Raw genomic sequence first — 20,223 nt, forward strand, 5'->3', positions numbered from 1 at the left:
TCATCTACATCGTCTGGTTTGTTGGCATATAGTTGTTCATAGTATTCGCTTATGAACTCTTTTATTTCTGTCAGGTCAGTAGTAATGTTCCCCCTCATTTCTGATTTTATTTGCATCTTCTCTCCTTTTTTCCTTTCTCAGTCTAGTTAAGAATTTGTCGATTTTGTTAATTTCAAAGAGCCAACTTTTGGTTTTGTTAGTTCTATTGTTTTGGGGTTTTTTTTTTCTCAATTTCATTTATTTTTGCTCTGATCTTTACTATTTCTTTCCTTTGGCTTGGTTTAGGATTAGTTTGCTCTTCTTTCAAGTTCCTCCAGGTGTGCAGTTAAATCTTCAATTTTAGCCCTTTCTTATTTTTCAATGTAAGCATTGAGGGCTATAAATTTCCCTCTCAGCACTGCCTTTGCTGTGTCCCATAGGTTTTGATACACTGAGTTCTCATTTTAATTCATCTCAAAATATTTATGGAATTCTCTTGCAATTTCTTCTTTGATCCTCTGATTTTTTAAGAGTGTGTTTAATCTTCATGTATTTCTGAATTTTTCCTTTTTCTGCCTGTTTTTGATTTCTAGTTTCATTCCATTATGATCAAAATGCTTTGTATAATTTCATTTTTCTTAAATTTAATGAGACCTCTTTTGTCCCTCAAAATATGGGCTTACTGGAGAAAGATTCATGACCAAATAAGAAGAATGCATAACCTGTTTTGGGGATGCAATATTCTTTTTATGGCTATATAACTCAAGCTCTCTGTTTCCTTATTGATTCTACGTCTAGATGTTCTATCCAATACTTGGAGTGGTGTACTGAAATCTCCAACTATTATTGTAGAGACATCTATTTCTCCTTTCAGTTTTGCCAGTGTTTGCCTCATGTAATTTAGGGTAGCCTAGTTAGGTGCATATGTATTTATAATTATTATCTGTTCCTGGTGGGTTGCCCCTTTTATTAATATATAATGTCCTTCCTTGTTTCTAATAACAGCTTTGCTTTTAAAGTCTATTTTATCTAATATAAGCATATAGCTACTCCAGATTTTTTTTTTTTTTTTGTTATTCCATGTGTGGAATATCTTTTTCCAGGCTTTCACTTTCAATCTACTTGTATCCTTGGGTCTAAGGTGAGTCTCTTGTAGATAGCACACAGATGGCTCATATTTGCTTTCTATTCCACAAGTCTGTGTCTTTTGATTGGAGAGTTTAATCCACTAACAGTCAATGTTATTACTGTAAACGCAGTTCCTTCTTCACTCATTTTGACCTTTGGGTTTTATCTGTCATATCTTATTTTCACTGTTCTCTTTACATTTTCAATTACTTTTATTGATAATCTTCATTTCTAGACCTTTTCCCAAGCCTCTCTTTCCTGTCTTTCTTTTTCAGGCCATAGCACTCACTTAAGCACTTCTTGCAAAGTTTGTCTCTTGGTAACAAACTTTCTCATTTTTTGTTTTTTGTGAATATTCTAAACTCACCTTTATTTTTAAAAGACAATCTTGCTAGATATAAGATTTTTGGCAGACAGTTTTTTATCATGCAGAATCTTAATTAAATCATACCACTACCTTCTTGCTTCCATGGTTTCTGATAGGAAAGCAGCACTTAATCTTATTGGGCATCCCTTACATGTAATGAATGGCTTCTCTCTTGCCGCTCTCAGAATTTTCTCTTTTTCTTTGGCATTTGGCATTCAGATTAGTATGTGTCTCAGAGTAGGTCTATGTGGATTTTTTCTGATTGGATTATGTTGTGCTTGTTGGACACAGATCTGTCCTTCAAGAGTTGGGAAATTTTGTATCATATTTCCTCAAATACTTCTCCTGCCCCTTTTCCCTTCTCTTCTTCTTCTGGGACACATGACACTTATGTTTCTCATCTCTTGCTATCTTTAGTTCCTTGAAAGCCTTAAATTTTTTCCATTCTTTTCTTTATCTGTTCGTCTGTATGTTCACTGTCAGAGGTCCTGTTTCAAGGTCCTTTCTTTTGCCTCCCCAAATCTGCTGCTATCTGCCTCCAGTGTAGTTTTAATTTATTGTGCCTTGCTTTCCCATAAAATCTGCTATTTTTTTGTATACGTTCAAATTCTTCTTTGTACACACACAGTGTCTTAATATCCTTAATCTCTTTAGCCATCTCATTTAATTTATTAAGGAGATTTGTTCGAACATCTATGATTAGTAGTCTCAACTCCTTTATGTCATCTGGAGGCTTATCTTGTTCCTTTGACTGGGCCATAACTTTCTATTTCTTGGTATGGATTATAATTTTTTGTTGGTGTCTTGGCATCTAGCTTACTAGATGTACTTATTCTCGGTGCAGTTTCTCTCTTTAGTTTAGGGTTTTCTTGCTCTTTCTGCCTTGTTGGTTGAGTAGTAGGAGCTACCCATGTTGCCCCAGGAGCCTATGAAGCTTCCCTCACCTTTCTCCCCTGTCTGGGTGGGACGAAGCTGTAGCCATGTGCAGTGATCCAAACTCTGCAGGCCAAAACCATCTATAGTTGTCTGGAGAAACTGATGAAGATTCATGCATCTTTCTGCCCTGCCTGGTATGGAGATGGAGCTATAGGTGTGGGCATTAAATTAAGTCATGTGGGCCAAAACTGACCACAGTTGCCCAGATAGACTGATGAAACACTGCCCCCTCACTTCCTTACTTCCACTTCTAGGTGAGGGGATAGTGCCACAGGTGTGCACGACAATCTAGTTCATATGGTCTAAAAGCAACTGAAGTTGCCTGAAGAGGTTGCCAAAGCACTGCTACCCCTCCTGCCTGCGGGGTGGGGATGGGGCCACAGGTGTGTACAACAAAAATCTAGTCTGTGTGGGCTGAAATCAACTTCAGTTGCCCAGAGAGGCAACTGAGTAAGTGACCAATCACCTATGGTAAAGTATTGGAATATATGTATGCTTATTAAATGAATGTGTCTATTTAGGACTGTGGTTATTTCATATACATAGGGAAATAAATTGTGGAATATTACAATAGAATACTAATACAGACATAAAAAAAGAATCACCTGGAACTGTAACAAATATAACAGATATTATACTGACCAAAAGAAGTCAGACATGAAAGAATATGATTCCATTTACATGTAGTTCAAGAACAGGCAAAACTAATTTATCATCATATATTAATAAGTAAAAAAAGTGATTATCTCTGGGGAAGGGTATACAGACTGGGAAGGGATGTGAGGGAACCTTATAGGATGCAGGAAATTGGTTATGTGAATGAACACGAGTGTAAAAAAGCCACAGAATCTATACTTAAAATTAGTGTACTTTTTATATCTCCAGTTTGTATGCTAGCTCTAAATTAGATATTAGAAGACTTTCATTTTCTAGTTCATTTGTATATTTCACAGCTTCTAAAGTCATGTGCTACATATAAGCCCTGAAGTATTCAATGTTTTAAAGAAAGAATGATACCCTTTTGTTTTTCCCTGAAATACTAATTTGAAGTTCTATAAGAAACTGTAAGACTGGAATCACTTAACAATGTATTATTATCTATTAATTTACTATGTCTTCCTGCCAAAATAGTAGTTTCAATTCAATATACTTTCATTCTATGAAAAAAGAGGACTTACTAAAGCTCAGCAGTCATTGAAAATATAAATTTATAAGCCTATTCAATTTGCTACATCTTTATTATAAAAATATAGTACTAGTTGATTAGTTTTCAAACACATAACTTTGATTAAGCATCTCTGCATCTATTTTGCTTTTAAACATGATAATTTACCTTTTTATTATCATCCAATACTGTGTTCATGCTTTCTATCCACAAAGTGTCAATGGGACCATCAAATACAACCCATTTACGGTCAGGTGCTTCTGATAAGGCAAATTCTCTAAAGGTGTTTGCCACAATGCCATCAGTCCACTGAGAGGAAAAAAGAGGAAGGGTTGGAAAGGCCACCTTAAGAAAACTTAATTTAGCATTGAAAATGGGAACACACTTAATTTCTAGGTTTAATATGAACTGCCAATAAAAAGAGTTGAGGTGAAGTGGATGTGGCTCAAGCAGGTGAGCACCTGCCTCCCACATGGGAGGTCCCAGGTTCGGTTCCTGGTGCCTCCTAAAGAAAACAAAGAATGAGCAAAAAACAATGAGCAGGGAAGTGACTGTGACTCAATCAGTTGGGCTCCCATCCACCATATAGGAGGCCCTAGGTTCGTGTCTCAGGGCCTCCTTGTGAAGGCAGGCTCGCCCACACAATGCAGAGAGCTGCCTGGCCTGCAAGCACAGCGGAATGCCGCCCAGCCCACAAGTGCCACAGAGTGCCACCTGGCCTGCAAGCACTGCAGAGAGCTGACTTAGCAAGGTGACACAGCAAAAAGGGAGACAAGCAAAAAAAAAAAAAAACAACACAGAAGAGTGCAGCGAACAGACACAGAGAGCAGACAGCAAGCAAGTTGCAAGTGGGGGAGGTGAAATAAATAAAAAAACAAAACAGCAATGAGCAGACAATAAGCAAAAACAATGAGAAGATGAGTAGACAATGAACAAAAACAAACAAGCAAACAACAAGTAAAAGACAAAGGGAGCCAACTCAGGGAAGCTGATACAGCTCAGTGGTTGAGCACCAGCCTTCTGCATACAAGGTCCTGGGTTCAATTCCCAGTCCCAGAGAATGTTTGAAGTATGGATTACCTCATGAGACACTGCATCAAACTGTCCAAAAAGTTGGCCCATAGTAATGGATTTGGGGTTTACAGTCTTATATATGACTTTTTCTTCCTCTCCATAGCCACGTTCATTCATAAAAGTTAGAGTATCAGCCAGCACATGCAAAACTTTAGTCTTAGCAGCAAAAGGCTCTCCTACTAACATAAAACTATTAAAGAAAAAGGTAATTAACTCAATAAAATTCTAAAATAATGCTAAATTAAAATATTTGTCATATATACTGATATGTAAAACTTTGTGATAATTATTATGTAAATGTGAGTAAAATACATTTAACTTCTGAACATGTTGATTTCTTTAAAAAATTTTCATACTTGCAAGACAATAGATCTCACAGTGGTGAAAGATATAATGCTAAATTTTAAATTTATTTTTTTATTATTTCAAACTTTAAAAAAAATTTTTGTATTTTATTTGTTATTTTTAAAACCATCATTATTATATCATTTTCCTATTAATTGTATTTGGTTATTTTGTTGGCTTGAATTTTGAAGAACTTTTGGATCACAGAAGGGTTGCAACTGGAGAGGATCATTGGTGAGGAGTGTCAGAGAGGGGGAATGCATGGGAGGACGTTCACTTTGGGCAAACCTGTAAGGCATTTGAACGTGCTCAAGTGTTCACGGGGAATTGTCACAGTGGGTGGAAATCCACAAAATAACCAAAGAATTATTGAATTGCCATCATGGGGAGCTCTGCCACATTCTCTAATGGGACAGCAAGAATCCCCTGAATATAAGGGGAGAGACCAGTGAAGGAGGATGGACCATTAACAGGCCCTTGTTTGTGATGACTGTACTTAGAATCTTCTGAAATTGAAACTTAGCATAGTATTATAGGATGCCTAAGTTTTACCTCCTGAGAGCCACCTTGTTGTTCAAAAGTGGCCTCTCTAAGCCAAATCTCAGCATATAAATGCATTACCTTCCCCTCAGCATGGGACATGACTCCCCCGGGGATAAGCCTCCCTGGCACCAAGGGATTACTACCAAGCACCAGCTAGCAATGCAAGTAGAAAAAAAACCTCGACCACATGGGGGAAAGGTTAAAGACAAATGCGTTTATACAGCTAAGAGACTTCAAAGTGAGTCAGGAGGTCATTTCAGAGATTAAATTTATGCATGTTTCAGCAGGAACCCATAGACTGCCAAAGTAAATATTATCTCAAACAGTGGGACTCCTGAGGGCTCTGGAGACATCCAGACACTATAGGCAAGGCAGACAGCTGAGGATTTGGTGCCCTGCCAGTGAGCCCTACTTTGGAATTTATGCTCCCCCAGTGTGATAGAGTTGGACTCAGTTGTGTTTTTCCTAACATGGCTATGCTGGCCCTCTGTTTGAACCTATGATTCATACTAGAGTTGACAGCTGTATCATCAGCACAGCTGTTCTTAAGTCTGTGGGCTCTCTATGTGCCAGGTGGGTCCTGACTTGCAACACCTACTTTCCAGTACACTGGACTCATCCAGGACAACAAACAAGGAGAAGATGACTGACAATGACCATCTCAAGGGACAAAGAGAGACAGCAACTGCAAGCAAGAAAGTCCCATCCATCTGCCCCATAGAACCTAAGCCCCCTCTCCATTAGAGGTGGAGTGGGTATCACCATCACAGAATCCTCAGGACTGGGGAATGGATGATGCACAAGAGTAGACTTGCAGTTGTATTACTGTAGACTTGTGATCCTAGCAATGAAGAATTTTATCATGGATGTGGAGGCAGTGGCCACTGGAGATTCTGAGGGGAGGGAGAGGGAAAAATAGGTGTAATTTGGGGGCATATTTGGGACTTGGGAATTATCCTGAATGACACTGCAATGACAGATAAAGGCCATTGTATAGCTTGTAATAACTTGCAAAAATGTGTGGGAGAGAGTGTAAACTATGATGTAAACTATAATCATTGCTTACTGGCAATGTTCCAAGATGTATTCATCAATTATGACAAGTGTACCACACTAATGAAATATGTTGCTGATGTGGGAGGATTAGGGAGTGGGGCATATGGGAATCCCTATATTTTTTGTGTAACATTTATTTAATCTAAGTTTCTTTTTTAAAAGTATATTAAAAATCTTTTTTCCATATTAATATCATTATCTACCAAAGGGAATATAATAAAAATCTCTAAACAATTTGAAAATATAATATTTATATACTCATAAAGTTAAAAATTTAAAAAACTGAGACTTGGGGCCTCCTAAGTGGAGAAGTAAGAAAGATTCCTTTTTCTAAAATCTTCACTTTCTGTAGTAATTATTAGAGCTCTTTGCCAAACATTTTTGGTTCTCCCCTCTTCTGGCACATAGTAGGGCTCATCCTGTGGAGAGATTAGAATTAGAGATGGAACTAATTCCAACCAATGAGTAAGATGCAGAAATGATGCATGTCACTTTCTTGCAGGGATAGATAATTGTCAGAAGGAGTCCTTACAGAGCTCTCTCTGTTCCCTCTAGTATGACCCACAATGTTCAGATGGTGGATATTCCAACAGTCTGGGGCCCTCAGTGATTGAGATGAACAGAGTCTGTCTGTTGACCTATAGTGGACATATAGCACAGGTAGGAAATAAACATTTGTTTTTTAACTCACTAAGATTTGGGTATTGATTGTTCCTATAAAATAACTTAGCCCATCCTTACTGACAGAAATTAGTGCCTAGAACAGGGGAATGGGTGCTTGTCGTAAAAAAAGACTAAAATATGTGGGATTGCTTTAGATGTCAGATGTGGACAGAGAATTAACTGGTATCTAGATGAGAAGATTGGCAATTGGTGTTATACAGTGATGAAATATTTGGTAAAAGTATCCCTTGAGATAATTCTGAAGACAGATTATATACCTAATGAAATTACAGATTCAGGAGAAAAGTATAGTAAACACAATATTATTAATGTATATTGGCAGCTGGTAGTTGCATTTAACAAGGAAAGAGATGAGCACAGAAAAAATTTACCCATTTACAAACAGGACGGAAAGGGAAGAGAGGAAGTACAAAAATTCAGGGACATACAGTGTTGAATTATATAACTTACTCTCATGACCAACTGGAAAAGATAAAATTGAGAAAGCCTTTGAGCAACAAAATTCTATTAAAATTCAGCCTGAGGGAGAATTTCTGGAAAGATGGCTGAATAAGGAGCTCCAGGACTCAGTTCTTCTACCAGAACAACTATTAAACAGGGAGGAATTGTCTGAAACAATTATTTTGAAATTGCAGAGGCCAGAAAAACACTGTACAGCATCCAGGGAAGAGGAGGGGGAAGAGGCTGATAAATTATGGTAAAGAACTATAAATTGCTCTGTCCACATGGGTGGCTACCAGTGCCCATCCCCCAACTATGCAGCAAGCTATTGTGGGGTCTAGTCCCTGTCTAGCTCCTGATGATAGAAAGGGATATAAAAATCCTATTATTCAAGAACTGGAGTGGGCATGGCCAATCACTGATCATAGCTTTTTTTTTTTTTTTTTTTAAAGATTTATTTATTTATTTAATTTCCCCCCCTCCCCTGGTTGTCTGTTCTTGGTGTCTATTTGCTGCGTCTTGTTTCTTTGTCCGCTTCTGTTGTCGTCAGCGGCATGGGAAGTGTGGGCGGCGCCATTCCTAGGCAGGCTGCTCTTTCTTTTCACGCTGGGCGGCTTTCCTCATAGGCGCACTCCTTGCGCGTGGGGCTCTCACGCAGGGGACACCCTTGCGTGGCACGGCACTCCTTGCGCGCATCAGCACTGCGCATGGCCAGCTCCACACGGGTCAAGGAGGCCCGGGGTTTGAACCGCGGACCTCCCATGTGGTAGACGGACGCCCTAACCACTGGGCCAAAGTCCGTTTCCCTGATCATAGCTTTTGATTAGCAAATTCAGGTTGCTGGGTCCCAGCTCTTGAGGCAAGCTACTGTTTCAACCCTGCTCTGCACAAAGGCAGCAGCAGACATTGTTCCAGCCCTTCTTGGAAAAGGGTAAGGGCAAGCCAGGAAAGTTCAGCATTGGGGAGATATCAGAGAAGATTTTAGTGCCCTTCCTGATCCTTCCCCAGGGCACGTTGGAGCAGGTCTGGCCTGCTTTGTGAGTCCCAGGACCAGTTTTGATTGTGAAAGCCTGACTTGGGAAAGTCCTCTCTGGAGTGACCCTCCTCCTAGACTTTATGCTCCAGGCAAAAGCAGTTTGAGACAATGAAAAGTGTATTTAAAAAAAAAAAAAGTTGTAAAAGTGGACATTCTGGGATAAAGGCTTTCTGGCCTCAAAGAAAGAGGATTGCCAAATTCCTGTACACAGGGGGACTCCAAAACAACTAACAAAGCAAAATCCCAAGACAAGAAAGAGCTCCTGAAAAACAGGGAAAATCCTGCATACTGCATTCACTTTGGACAGGCCTTCCTGATAGGAGGACTGACGCTCAAGAAAACCACTGTCCTATCACCAGCTAGTTACGAAACCAAGAAACAGAAAGTCTAGAGAGTAAATCTCAGAGTTAACATTTTTAAAAGTTAAAATGTATAGTGTGCAACAAGAGTACAAGATCAAAAAAACACACACACAAAAACAGGAAAGATGGCTCATCAATAGGAAGAGGATAAAAATTCATCAAACACTATAAAAGAATACCACCCTATGGACAAACTGAACAAAGACTTTTAAAAAATGATTTTAAAATGCTCAAGGAGCTGAAGGAAAATACAGAGAAAGAAGTAAAGGATAACAGGAAAATAATGAATGAGCAATATGAGAATCTTAGTAAAGAGAAATTTTAAGAAGGAGCCAAATAGAATTACTGGAAATGAAGACCACAATAATGGAAATAAAAAATTTCCAGGATGGGAAGTGGACCTGGCTCAGTGGTTAGGGCATCCATCTATCACATGGGAGGTCCATGGTTCAAACCCCGGGCCTCCTTGACCCATGTGAAGCTGGCCCATGCACAGTACTGATGCATACAAGGAGTGCCGTGCCACGCAGGGGTGTCTCCTGCATAGGGGAGCCCCACACACAAGGAGTGCACCCTGTAAGGAGAGCTGCCCAGCATGAAAGAATGTGCAGCCTGCCTAAAAATGGCACCACCCACAGGGAGAGCTGACACAACAAGATGACGCAACAAAAAGAAACACAGATTCCTGTGCCGCTGACAACAACAGAAGTGGACAAAGAAGAAGACGCAGCAAATAGACACAGAGAACAGACAACCAGAGTGGTGGAGGAAGGGAAGAGAAATAAATAAATAAGTAAATCTTTTAAAAAATTTCCAGGAGGGTTTCAATAGCAGACTGGAGCTGGTAGAAGAAAGAATTAGTGAACTTGAAGCCAAGACACTTGAAATGAGTCAGGCTGAGGGGTGGAAAGAAAAAAGAAACACTAAAAGCAAAAATAGGCTTAGACAGCTAGGGGTTCCATAAGGCATACCAATATATGCATTATGAGAGTCCAGTAAGATAAAAAAGAGAAAGAGGCAAAAGAATTATTCAAGGAAATAATATCAAAGAACTTCCAAACTTAGCAAAAGATGTCAATATGAACATCAAAGCAGCTCAGAGAACATCAAACAGTATAAAGATGAAGAAAAATGCACCCCATCATATACTGATTATATTAATAAATGCAAAGGACAAGGAGAGGGTTCTGATAACTGCAAGAGAGAAGCAATGTATTATGTACAAGGGAGTCCAAATCAGATAGACTGTCAATTTCTTATCAGAAACCATGGAAGCAAGAAGGCAGTGGATTGAATAGAGTGCTGAATGAAAACAACTGCCAGCCAAGAATTTTTATCCTGTAAGACTCTCTTTCAAAAATGAGGGAGAGATTGACATTCTCAGATAAATAAAAACTGAGGGAGTTCATCACCACTAGACCTGCCTTATAAGCAATGCTAAAGGAGTTCTTCAGACTGATATAAAAGGACCACTTGGGAAAGTATAATTGCAAGTATTACTGTATTGTATTGTTTGGCTTGTAACTCCACTTGTTAATGCCTACAGGTGATTAAAGTGCAAAGGCATTAAAAGTAATGATTAAACTAGGTTTTTCACACACAATGTACAAAGATATAAGTGATAACAAATACAAAAAAAATGGTGGGGGGACAGAGGATTATGGAAAAACTATATGTATTTGCTATAGAACTTAAGTTGGTACCAAGCCAAATATAAATGTTATATGTATAGAATGGTAAATTTTAACCCTATGGTAACCACCAGAAAATAGGTAAAAACTATATCCAGATAGAAATGAGAAGTCACTAAATATGTTATAATACAAAAAAGCAAGTAAATATAAAAGTAGACTTTTATAGAAGTGAGGGACAAAAAAAGGTATAACTTACAATGGCTAAATAGCAAATTAGTGGAAGAAAGTCCTGCATTATCAGTAGTGACTCTAAATGTAAATGGATTAAGCTCTCCTGTTAAAAGGCAGAGATAGGTAAAATGGATAAAAAAGCATGACCCAACCTTATGCTGTCTGCAAAAGACTCACCTTAAATATTCAAGTAGGTTGAGCATGAAAGGATGGAAAAATATATACCACACAAGTAGTAATCAAAAGAGAGCTGGGTGGCTAACCTAATCTTGGATAAAATAGACTTTAAGTTAAAAACAGTTACAAGGGCCATTATGTACTGATATGCACAACTAAAAGTTAGGTCTTTGAAAAGATCAATAAAATGGGCAAAAATCTAATTAGACTGAAAAAGAAAAAAGAGAGATGATACAAATAACAAAAATCAGAAATGAAAACAGGGTCATTACTACCAACTCTGCTTAAATAAAAAAGACTACAAGAGGATACTAAAAACAAGCCAACAAATTACATAACCTAGATGAAATGGACATATTATTAGAAAATACAAACTACCTACAAGGACTCAAAAAGAAATAGAAGATATCAACAAATCAATTACTAGTAAACAGATTGAATCAGTAGTCAAAAACCTTCCAACAAAGAAAAGCCCAGGAACAGATGGCTTCATAGGGGATTTCCACCAAACATTTCAAGATTTAATTCCAATCCTGCTCAAACTCTTCCAACAAAATTGAAGAGGGAACACTCCCTAGTTCATTCTATGAGGCCAACATTACCCTCATACCAAAGCCAAATAAAAATACCATAAGAAAAGAAAACAATAGACCAATATCTTTTATGAATACAGATGGGAAAATTCTCAACAAAATACTAGCAAACCACAATGAACAACATATTAAAGAACTATAAACCATGATAAAGTGGGATTTATCTCCATATGCAAAATTGGTTCAACATAATAATGGAATACAACACATTGACAGAATGAAGGGGAAAATCCACAAGATAATTTCTATTGGTGCAGAAAAGGCATTTGACAAAATACAGCACCATTTCTTGATTTTAAAAAAAGACTTAGAACACTAGGAATAGAAGGAAACTTCCTCAACTTGATATATGAAAAGCCCACAGCTCACATCCTACATAATGATGAAGGAATGAAACCTTTCCTTCTAAACTCAGGAAGAAAACATGGATGCCTACTGTCACCACTGGGTTTTTTGTTGTTGTTGTTTTATTGGTTTGTTGTTATTTGTTTTTACCACTTTTCAATATCATAGTGGAAATTCTTGAGAGAGAGGGAAAAAAAAAAGGGAGAAAGAAAAAAAGAAAGAAAAGAAAGAGCATATAAATTGGAAAGGAAAATGTAAAACTTTCCCTAATTGCAGATGACATGATCCTATACCTAGAAAATCCTGAAAACTCCACAAAATAGTTCCTGGACTTAATAAATGAATTCAGCAAAGTGGCAGGTTACACCCAAAAATCATTAGTGTTTCTATATGCTAGCAATGAACAACTGGAAGAAATCAAGAAAAAAATTCATTCACATTAGCAATGAAAAGAATAAAATATCTATGAGTAAATTTAACCAAGAATGTAAAGGACTTGTAAACAGAAAACTACAAAACATTTCTAAAAGAAAATAAAGAAGACCTAAATAAATGGGAGGACAATCCATGTTCATGGATTGAAAGAATAAATAGCATAAGACATCAATACTACTCAAAGTAGGGGAACATATGTAAAACTTTTTCCCTGTACATAAAAGACAGCAGATCTTACAGTGATGAAAGACAAAATGAAAAAAATTTTTTTATTTTATTATTTCTTTCTGTATTTTATTTTTAATTATTATTTTTTTGAAATTTATTTATTTATTTCAACTCCCCCCATTGTTTCTGCTTGCTGTCTGTTCTCTGTGTCCATTTGTTGTGTGCTCTGTGTCTGCTCATCTTCTCTTTAGGAGGCACCAAAAACTGAACCCAAGACCTCCCACGAGGAAGAGAGGCACTCAGTTGCTCAAGCCACTTCAACTCCCTGCTTTGTTGTGTCTCTAGTTGTGTTCCCTCTTTTTGTCTCCTCTCTGAGTCATCTTGTTGTGTCAATTTGCCATGCCAGTCTGTGGGGTCAGCGTGCTGTCTTGCTTGTCTTCTTTAGGGAGCACTGGGAACCGAACCTGGGGCCTCCCATGTGGTAGGCAGCCACACAAATGCTTGAGCCACTTCCACTTCTGATTTTATTATTATTTTTATTTATTTATGTTTTGCTTTGTTTTGGGGGAGGTTTTAGATCACAGAAGGGTCACAACTGAGGCAGGGTAGGATCACTGGTGCAAAGTGTAGGTGATGGGGTATGTGTGGGGAGGGGTATACCTGGGGCATGCCTCTATGGCATATGGATATGTTCAAGGGGTCATGGGGCATAGTCTCAGTAGGTGGAGTCCCAAACAATAACCAAAAAATTATTGAATTCCCAACCTGGGAATTTCTGCTATGTTCTCTAATAGAGCATCAAGAATCCCCTGAGTACATGGGCAGGGCCTAGTAAAGGAGGACAGACCATTACACTAATCCCCTGATATTGATAGTTGTATTTATCCATCTCTTCTTGTGAAACTGAAACTCTGCCTAGTCTTAGATATTGCCCAAGAGTTACCTCCTGAAAGCGTCTTTGTTGACCAAATGTGGCCTCTCTCTAAGCCAAACTCAGCATATAAACTCACTATCTTCCCCTCAGCATGGGACATGACTCCTGGGGATGAGCCTCCCTGGCACCAAGGGATTATTACCAAGCATTGACTAGTGATGCATCTGGAAAAAGACCTTGACCAAAAAGGGGGAAATATTAAATACAAATGAGGTTTTATAGCTAAGAGATTTCAAAGTGAGTTGGGTCTTTCCAGAGGTTACACATACACGTCTCAGCAAGATCTCACTGACTGGCACAGTAAACACTGCCTCAGACAATGGGGCTTCTGAGGGTTCGAGAGACATCTAGACACTATAGGCAGGGCAGACAATCTCAGAAATTCAGCACGCTGTCAGTGGGCCTTACTTTGGAATATATGCTCCCCAATGTAACAGAGTTAGACTCATTTATAATTTCCCTACACATGGCTCTTCTGCACCTTTTATTTAAATCTATAATTAGCACTATAATTGTTAAATATACATCCCCAGAGACTTAAATCTTCGGTCTATTCATATGCTGCTTGAACCCTATATCTCAGCAGAGTTTCAACATGTATTTACCAGTTCATGGGACTCACCCAGGACAACTAACAAAAGGATGATGATGGACAATGCCCATCCCAGGAAGCAAAGAGTGTCTGCAACTGCAAGCAATATAGTTCCATCCATAAGCCCTCTCTCAATTGGAGGCAGGGTCAGAATCACCATCTTAAAATTCTCAAGATTGAGGAATAAACAAACATAAGGGGGGAATGCAACTATAACTAAATAGATTTACAATTATTCTAGCAATGGAAGAACTTGTATCATTGATATAAAGGCAGTCACCACCAGAGGTTCTGAGGGGAGGAAGAGGGAAGAATAGATGTAACATGGGACATTTTTGGGACATTGTAATTGTTCTGCATGATATTCCAATGATGAATATAGGCTATTACACTTATTGTCAAAGCTTACAAAAATTGTGCGAGGCAAAGTGTAGATTAAAATGTAAACTATAGTCCTTGGCTAACACTATGCTTCAATATTTGTTCATCAATTGTAACAAATGTACCACACTAATGAAAGATGTTGTTAATATGCGAAAGTGTGGGAGGGGGAAAGGGAGGGATATATGGGAAACTCCTATATTTTTGATGTAACATTTATGTAATCTAAAGCTTCTTTAAAAATAAAAAAACATTTAAAAGTACACAAACTCAATACCCAAAGGTATTTACAGATTCAGTACAATCCCAATGAAAATTCCATCAACCTTCAGGCAGAAATGGAAAAGCCAGTTATCAAATTTATATGAAGGATAAGTGGTACTGAATAACTAAAGCCATCTTGAAAAAGAAGAATGAAGTTGGAGGACTCACAATTCCCAATCTCAAAACTTATCACATAGTTACAATAATCAAAATAGCATGGGGGAAGCAGATATGGCTCAGGCAACTGGGCTCCCACCTACCACATCAGAGGTCACCGGTTCAGATCCTGGTACCTCCTAAAGACAGCACTGACACAACAAGACACAAGAAGAAAAGAACATAATGGGAGACACAACAAAGCAGGGAGCAGAGTTGGCTCAAGTGATTAGGCAGCTCCCTCCCACATCGGAGGTCCCGTGTTCGGCTACCAGTGTCTCCTTAAGAGACAAGGAAGATGAACAACTCAGCAAGTGAAAAACAAGGGGGTGGGGAGAAATACATAAAATAAATCTTTAAAAACAACAACAACAAAACAAAACATGGTACTGGCGCAAAGACAAATAGACCAATGGAATATAATTGAGAGCTCAGATATAACACATGTACTTATGGCAAATTGATTTTGATGAAGGAATCAATTCCCATCAGTGGAGAAAAACAATCTCATCAACAAACTCTGCTAGGAAAATTGAAAACACACATGAAATGAATGAAAGAGGACCACTACCTTACATCATATACTAAAATTAACTTAAAATGGATCAACAGGAGGCAGTTTGGGACCAGGAGTTCACTGTGCTCCATTGCTTATGCAACCAATGAAACGCTTTCTCTCTTTGAAACCCTGGTGTCTCAGGAATTTGGGCTTTAAAGATGCATTGGAAAGAAGGAATTCGCTTTTACTCCATATCAATTTAGTGACCCAGCAGGAACTAAGGACTAAAGGGGTCCCTGAACGAGTCCAACTGCCTGAGGTTCTGGGGCCCCATCAAGAGAGGTAAGCACAATAATTGAGCTTTCTGCGGCAGCTAGACCCTCCTGGTCTAAAAGCTCAGCAATCCGGTTTCTCCAACCTCACTGGCATTCCAGGCGCTAAAAGCATGGCTCTGGAGTTCAGTGCCATGTCAGTTGGCCCAATTTTGGAGTTTGTGTTCCTGAGTGTGATGAAGTTGGATTCAGATGTGACCTTTCTATACATGCCTCTTCTGTCACTTTTACTGAACCTGTGGTTGGCGCTGGGGTTGGTGTATAATCAGGAGACTTGAATCACTGGACTGTCCTTGTGACAGCCAAGCCCTGAGCCTCAACAGACTTGTAACTCTTACCCTCTGGTTTATTGGACTTACCCCGGCCAGCTAACAGAGAGGTGAAGAAGGTCAATCACCCTACCAGGGAGCCAAGAGCGCCTACAACTGCAAGCAGGAGAATTGCATCCATCATTCATGTGGAATCTAAGCTCCCTCTCGATATAGAGATGGAGCGGACATCACTATCCAGGGTCCACGGGATGGAGAAATAGAGTACAGATTAGAGTGGACTTACTGATATTCTACTACGGAACTATTGTGATTAGTAATGGAAGAAATTGTAGTATTGATGTGGAGAAAGTGACCACGGTAGCTGCTGAGGGTAGGGAAAGGGAAGAAGAGATACGATGGAGATATAAGGACTTGGAGTTGTCCTGGGTGGTACTGCAGGGACAGATGCTAGACAATGTATGTCCTGCTATGGACCACTGGGTGGACCGGGGGAGAGTGTAAACTACAATGTAAACCATTATCCATGTATGTGGTGCAGCAGTGCTCCAAAATGTATTCACCAAATGCAATGAATGTGCCATGATGATGAAAAAGGTTGTTGATGTGGGAGGAGTGAGGTGAGGGGGGTGAGGGGTATATGGGGACCTCTTATATTTTTTGAATGTAACATTTTTAAAAAATTTAAAAAAAAAAAGTTCAAAGAGAGAAACAGTTCCTGCCCCAAGGACATCTGCTTGAGTAAGCAAGTCACCAAGGTAAAAGCTAGTTTGTTCGTTCATGTTCCCTTTAACTCCTTCCAGAATGGTTCCTCTTGCTCTGATCTTTCCACCATTTCCTGGTTTTTCGGAGGTACCGTTCTATCTGGGGTTCAAGTTCCCATCTTAATTCTGTCAGTTAAGTATACTCCTTAACCTTGAGTCTGTCTGTTAAGTATACCCCTGAGAAGTACTCCAGAATACAGAAGTTCTATGTGTCTGCTCATTAAATGGTGTATGTGTAAGAAACAAAGATTAATTTAGTTTTCACATAAAGGAAGAAAATATTAATTAATGTAACCTGGCAGCTACTGCCTCAGTTTCCCACTCCCGGGTTAAGCAGGAACAAAGGAAGCCAGCTAAAGCCAGTTCTATAGGCAATAAAAAAGATGCCCAAGAAAGAGCTAAGTCAATACCAATTCAGCACTAAATTCCATTCCTTATCTTGGCAAAGGGGAGCAGGTAAAAACTAAAATGGTTGGAATGTGATGGGGAAAGCAGTTCATCACAAACTTTTGCAAGGGAAAGTTAGATCTTCTCGGATAGGCTGTAACCTCTAAAGTATCCAATCTATGGAGAAACAGAGGAAGGGCTTGCGTGCTAGGTTTAGGGGTATAAAGCGTGTCATTTTTCTTTGTTTGGGGCACCAGCCACGTGTTCTAGTTGTGCATCCCTTCTTGCAAGACTGAGAATAAATTCTTTTCTTCTCCACAATTGGGTGAGGCTTATTTTCTTCTAGAAGGTTTATTTTTTACGTATGTTACTTAGATATAGTAAATGTTCAGTGTCTGCCTAAATTGCTAAATTAGTATTTCACTGCATTTTATACTGCTCAAGTATTCGTAATTGATTACCATTTACGAAATTCTTTAAAATGGGAAATTCTAATTTTACTAGCAATGCTAAATGTAAACCATTTAGTCTGTATTTTGAAAGATGGGAGTCTTAGCCACAAGCTTATGAGAAAGCAGGAAATAGTTTCCTGTAGCAAAGGTATATATAACTCAATATAACTTAGAATCAGGAGGAAAATGGCTCCTTAGAAAAGAATCCTGTATCTCACTTCAGACAGGACAGCTCTCTAAAATCAGCAGCTGAGCTGGCAAAAAAGTTTACTCCTCCAGGAAACACCTCCAAGATAAAAAGCTTAATTGTTCCAAGGTATAACTCAATTTTTGGCAAAGTAGTGCAGAAACTGAGGAAAAGTCCCTCACATTTCCTTAAAGGCCAAGTTGAGAAAGGCTGGTTGCTACTTTAAACTCTAGTGAACAAAGTCAATTAGAGCAAGTTTTAGAACAAAAGGTAAAACTGGGTAGTAACAGACAGAAACCTAGAATGAAAGGGCCTAGGGGGAGGGCAGCGTTACCACTTAATTAGAACCAAATATTTACAGGGAAGCTAATGTAACTCTGTGGTTGAGTGGCAGCTTACCACATAAGGGAAAAAACCCACAAATATTTAAATTATAGTTTTCTAAATAGACATCCCTTGCTTAAAAAAAAAAACAAAAAAAAAAAACCTGTTAAACAATACCCAGATAGCATTTTCTCCAATTTTAATATACATTAAGTGTTTCCAAGAACAAGTTTGCATATTACAGGCAACACTGATCCCAGAGGAGATCTTAAAAGCTATAAAAAAACAAACCTTTTCCCAAAAAACAAACCATACCAAAAGAGTAAATTAGTGAGTTATGTTTCTGTTTGTCTATTTGTGTCTGTTTGCTCAATGTATATTTTCATAACCTGCGGATCATAATATGAAATTAACAAATGAGAATTCTTAAGAGTTTTATTCAAATTATTAAAAATTAAATAATAATATATTAAATATACATTATATAAATTTAATACATATGTATTCGAAAGGGTACTCCTGGAGCCCAAAATTAGAAAAGCCAAACAGGATGAAAAAGTCATACAGAAATCTGAATATATAAACTAATGGAAAAAAAAAAAGGTGTTTTTTTTTTTAACTTAAGTTCTTTGACCTTCCCTGCCCCCTGGGCCTTTACCTTGAGAGAGCTATAGGGGGAAGCCTAGGTGTGATAAAAAGAGGAGATGTAAGTTTAGCTCAGAACTCTGTCTACTAGGTGTGGAAATTAAGAATAATAGGGACAGAGGTAATGTTATAGAATGAACCTTGGTTTGCAGAGTTTGCCCCGTAATTCCCAATTTAAACTTATTAAAAGCCTTGGGACAAGAGTAGCTAATAATCCAATTGCCAAAGTAAAGTCAAGTCCTTGAAAGCTATGAAAAGGTTCTTCTAAATTTATGATTTAAACAAATAAAACAATTATATTTTCCAGAGCCCAACAGTATGCTTCTGAGATTATTTATAATTTTAAGGTATTATAAAAACTAAGTAGTTTTTAACTTCCTATGAAGGAAAAGAAAACAGAAAACATTTCTCACATAAAATATCATTATTTTAACTATATTCTAGTTGGGTATAACCTCCCAGGGCATAAACGGATATTAAAAAGTTTACATTTATGTCTATTGAATCTTTAAGATGACAAAATTGTGAGTTTTGACTAATGAAATTATTGCAACCTCTTTTTAAAATAACTATTTTGCCTAAAGTAAAATGACTAGTTTTTCACAGAACAGAATGCAGGATATAAAACAAGACCCAAATGGATATGAAACAATGTAGAAGGAGCAAGCACAGCTCAGTGGTTGAGTGCCTGTTTCACGAGTCTAATGTCCTGAGTTCAATCCCCAATACCTACTAAAAAAAATAAAAATTAAATTGAATTTTAAAAAAGGAGATTTGTGAAAGCTTGTTTAAGGGAGTGTGTTTCATCCTAACATAAGATGGCTGTTTTACATAAAATCATAGTGGAAATATGTAGAACAAGACTTGAATAGATATGAAAACTTGTACAGGGTTTGTGAAAGTAAATTTTGCCTGTTGCTGACTGTAATCTAATAGGCTTATTTGTATTAAGATGAAATAATTAGTCTATATGGTTATAAATGGTTAAAGCAGGTTATAGGAAATTACAAGTTGTGGGAAGTTGTAAAAGTGTTCTTCTAAACTGAGGGATTCAGGAACTCGTTAGTAAGTAAAAATATGTGAGTTTTATTGATCACAAAAATAACTTCATAGGAGAGAAACCTGTCAGACATCACCATAATCTATTATGATCTATGCTAACTAGGATTTGTTAACCAAATGGTGTACTCACGCAAAACTAAAGATTGACTTTCTCTCTATTTTAAAATAACACAATTTTCTTAAATTGTTAATCTGTTTTAAGTGAAAAAAATTGCGAAAGTCATTTTGAAATGATTAATATATAAAGAGCTGAGTCTGTGCCTTAGCAGAATGGTT

General features: G+C 37.9%; 1 protein-coding gene across 1 annotated transcript in view; it reads right to left on the minus strand.

Moving 5' to 3' along the window:
* DNAH12 (dynein axonemal heavy chain 12) overlaps positions 1-20,223 on the minus strand; it is a 377,830-nt gene that overhangs the window by 195,191 nt on the left and 162,416 nt on the right. Inside the window, exons 31-32 of the mRNA XM_058288139.1 lie at positions 4,656-4,839; positions 3,744-3,884 (exon numbers count right to left, since the gene is read on the minus strand). Coding sequence (XP_058144122.1) covers positions 3,744-3,884; positions 4,656-4,839 — 325 coding nt within the window. The remainder of the gene's footprint in view (positions 1-3,743; positions 3,885-4,655; positions 4,840-20,223) is intronic.

This window comes from Dasypus novemcinctus, chromosome 26 (genome assembly GCF_030445035.2).
Source record: "Dasypus novemcinctus isolate mDasNov1 chromosome 26, mDasNov1.1.hap2, whole genome shotgun sequence".
NCBI classification, from domain to species: domain Eukaryota; kingdom Metazoa; phylum Chordata; class Mammalia; order Cingulata; family Dasypodidae; genus Dasypus; species Dasypus novemcinctus.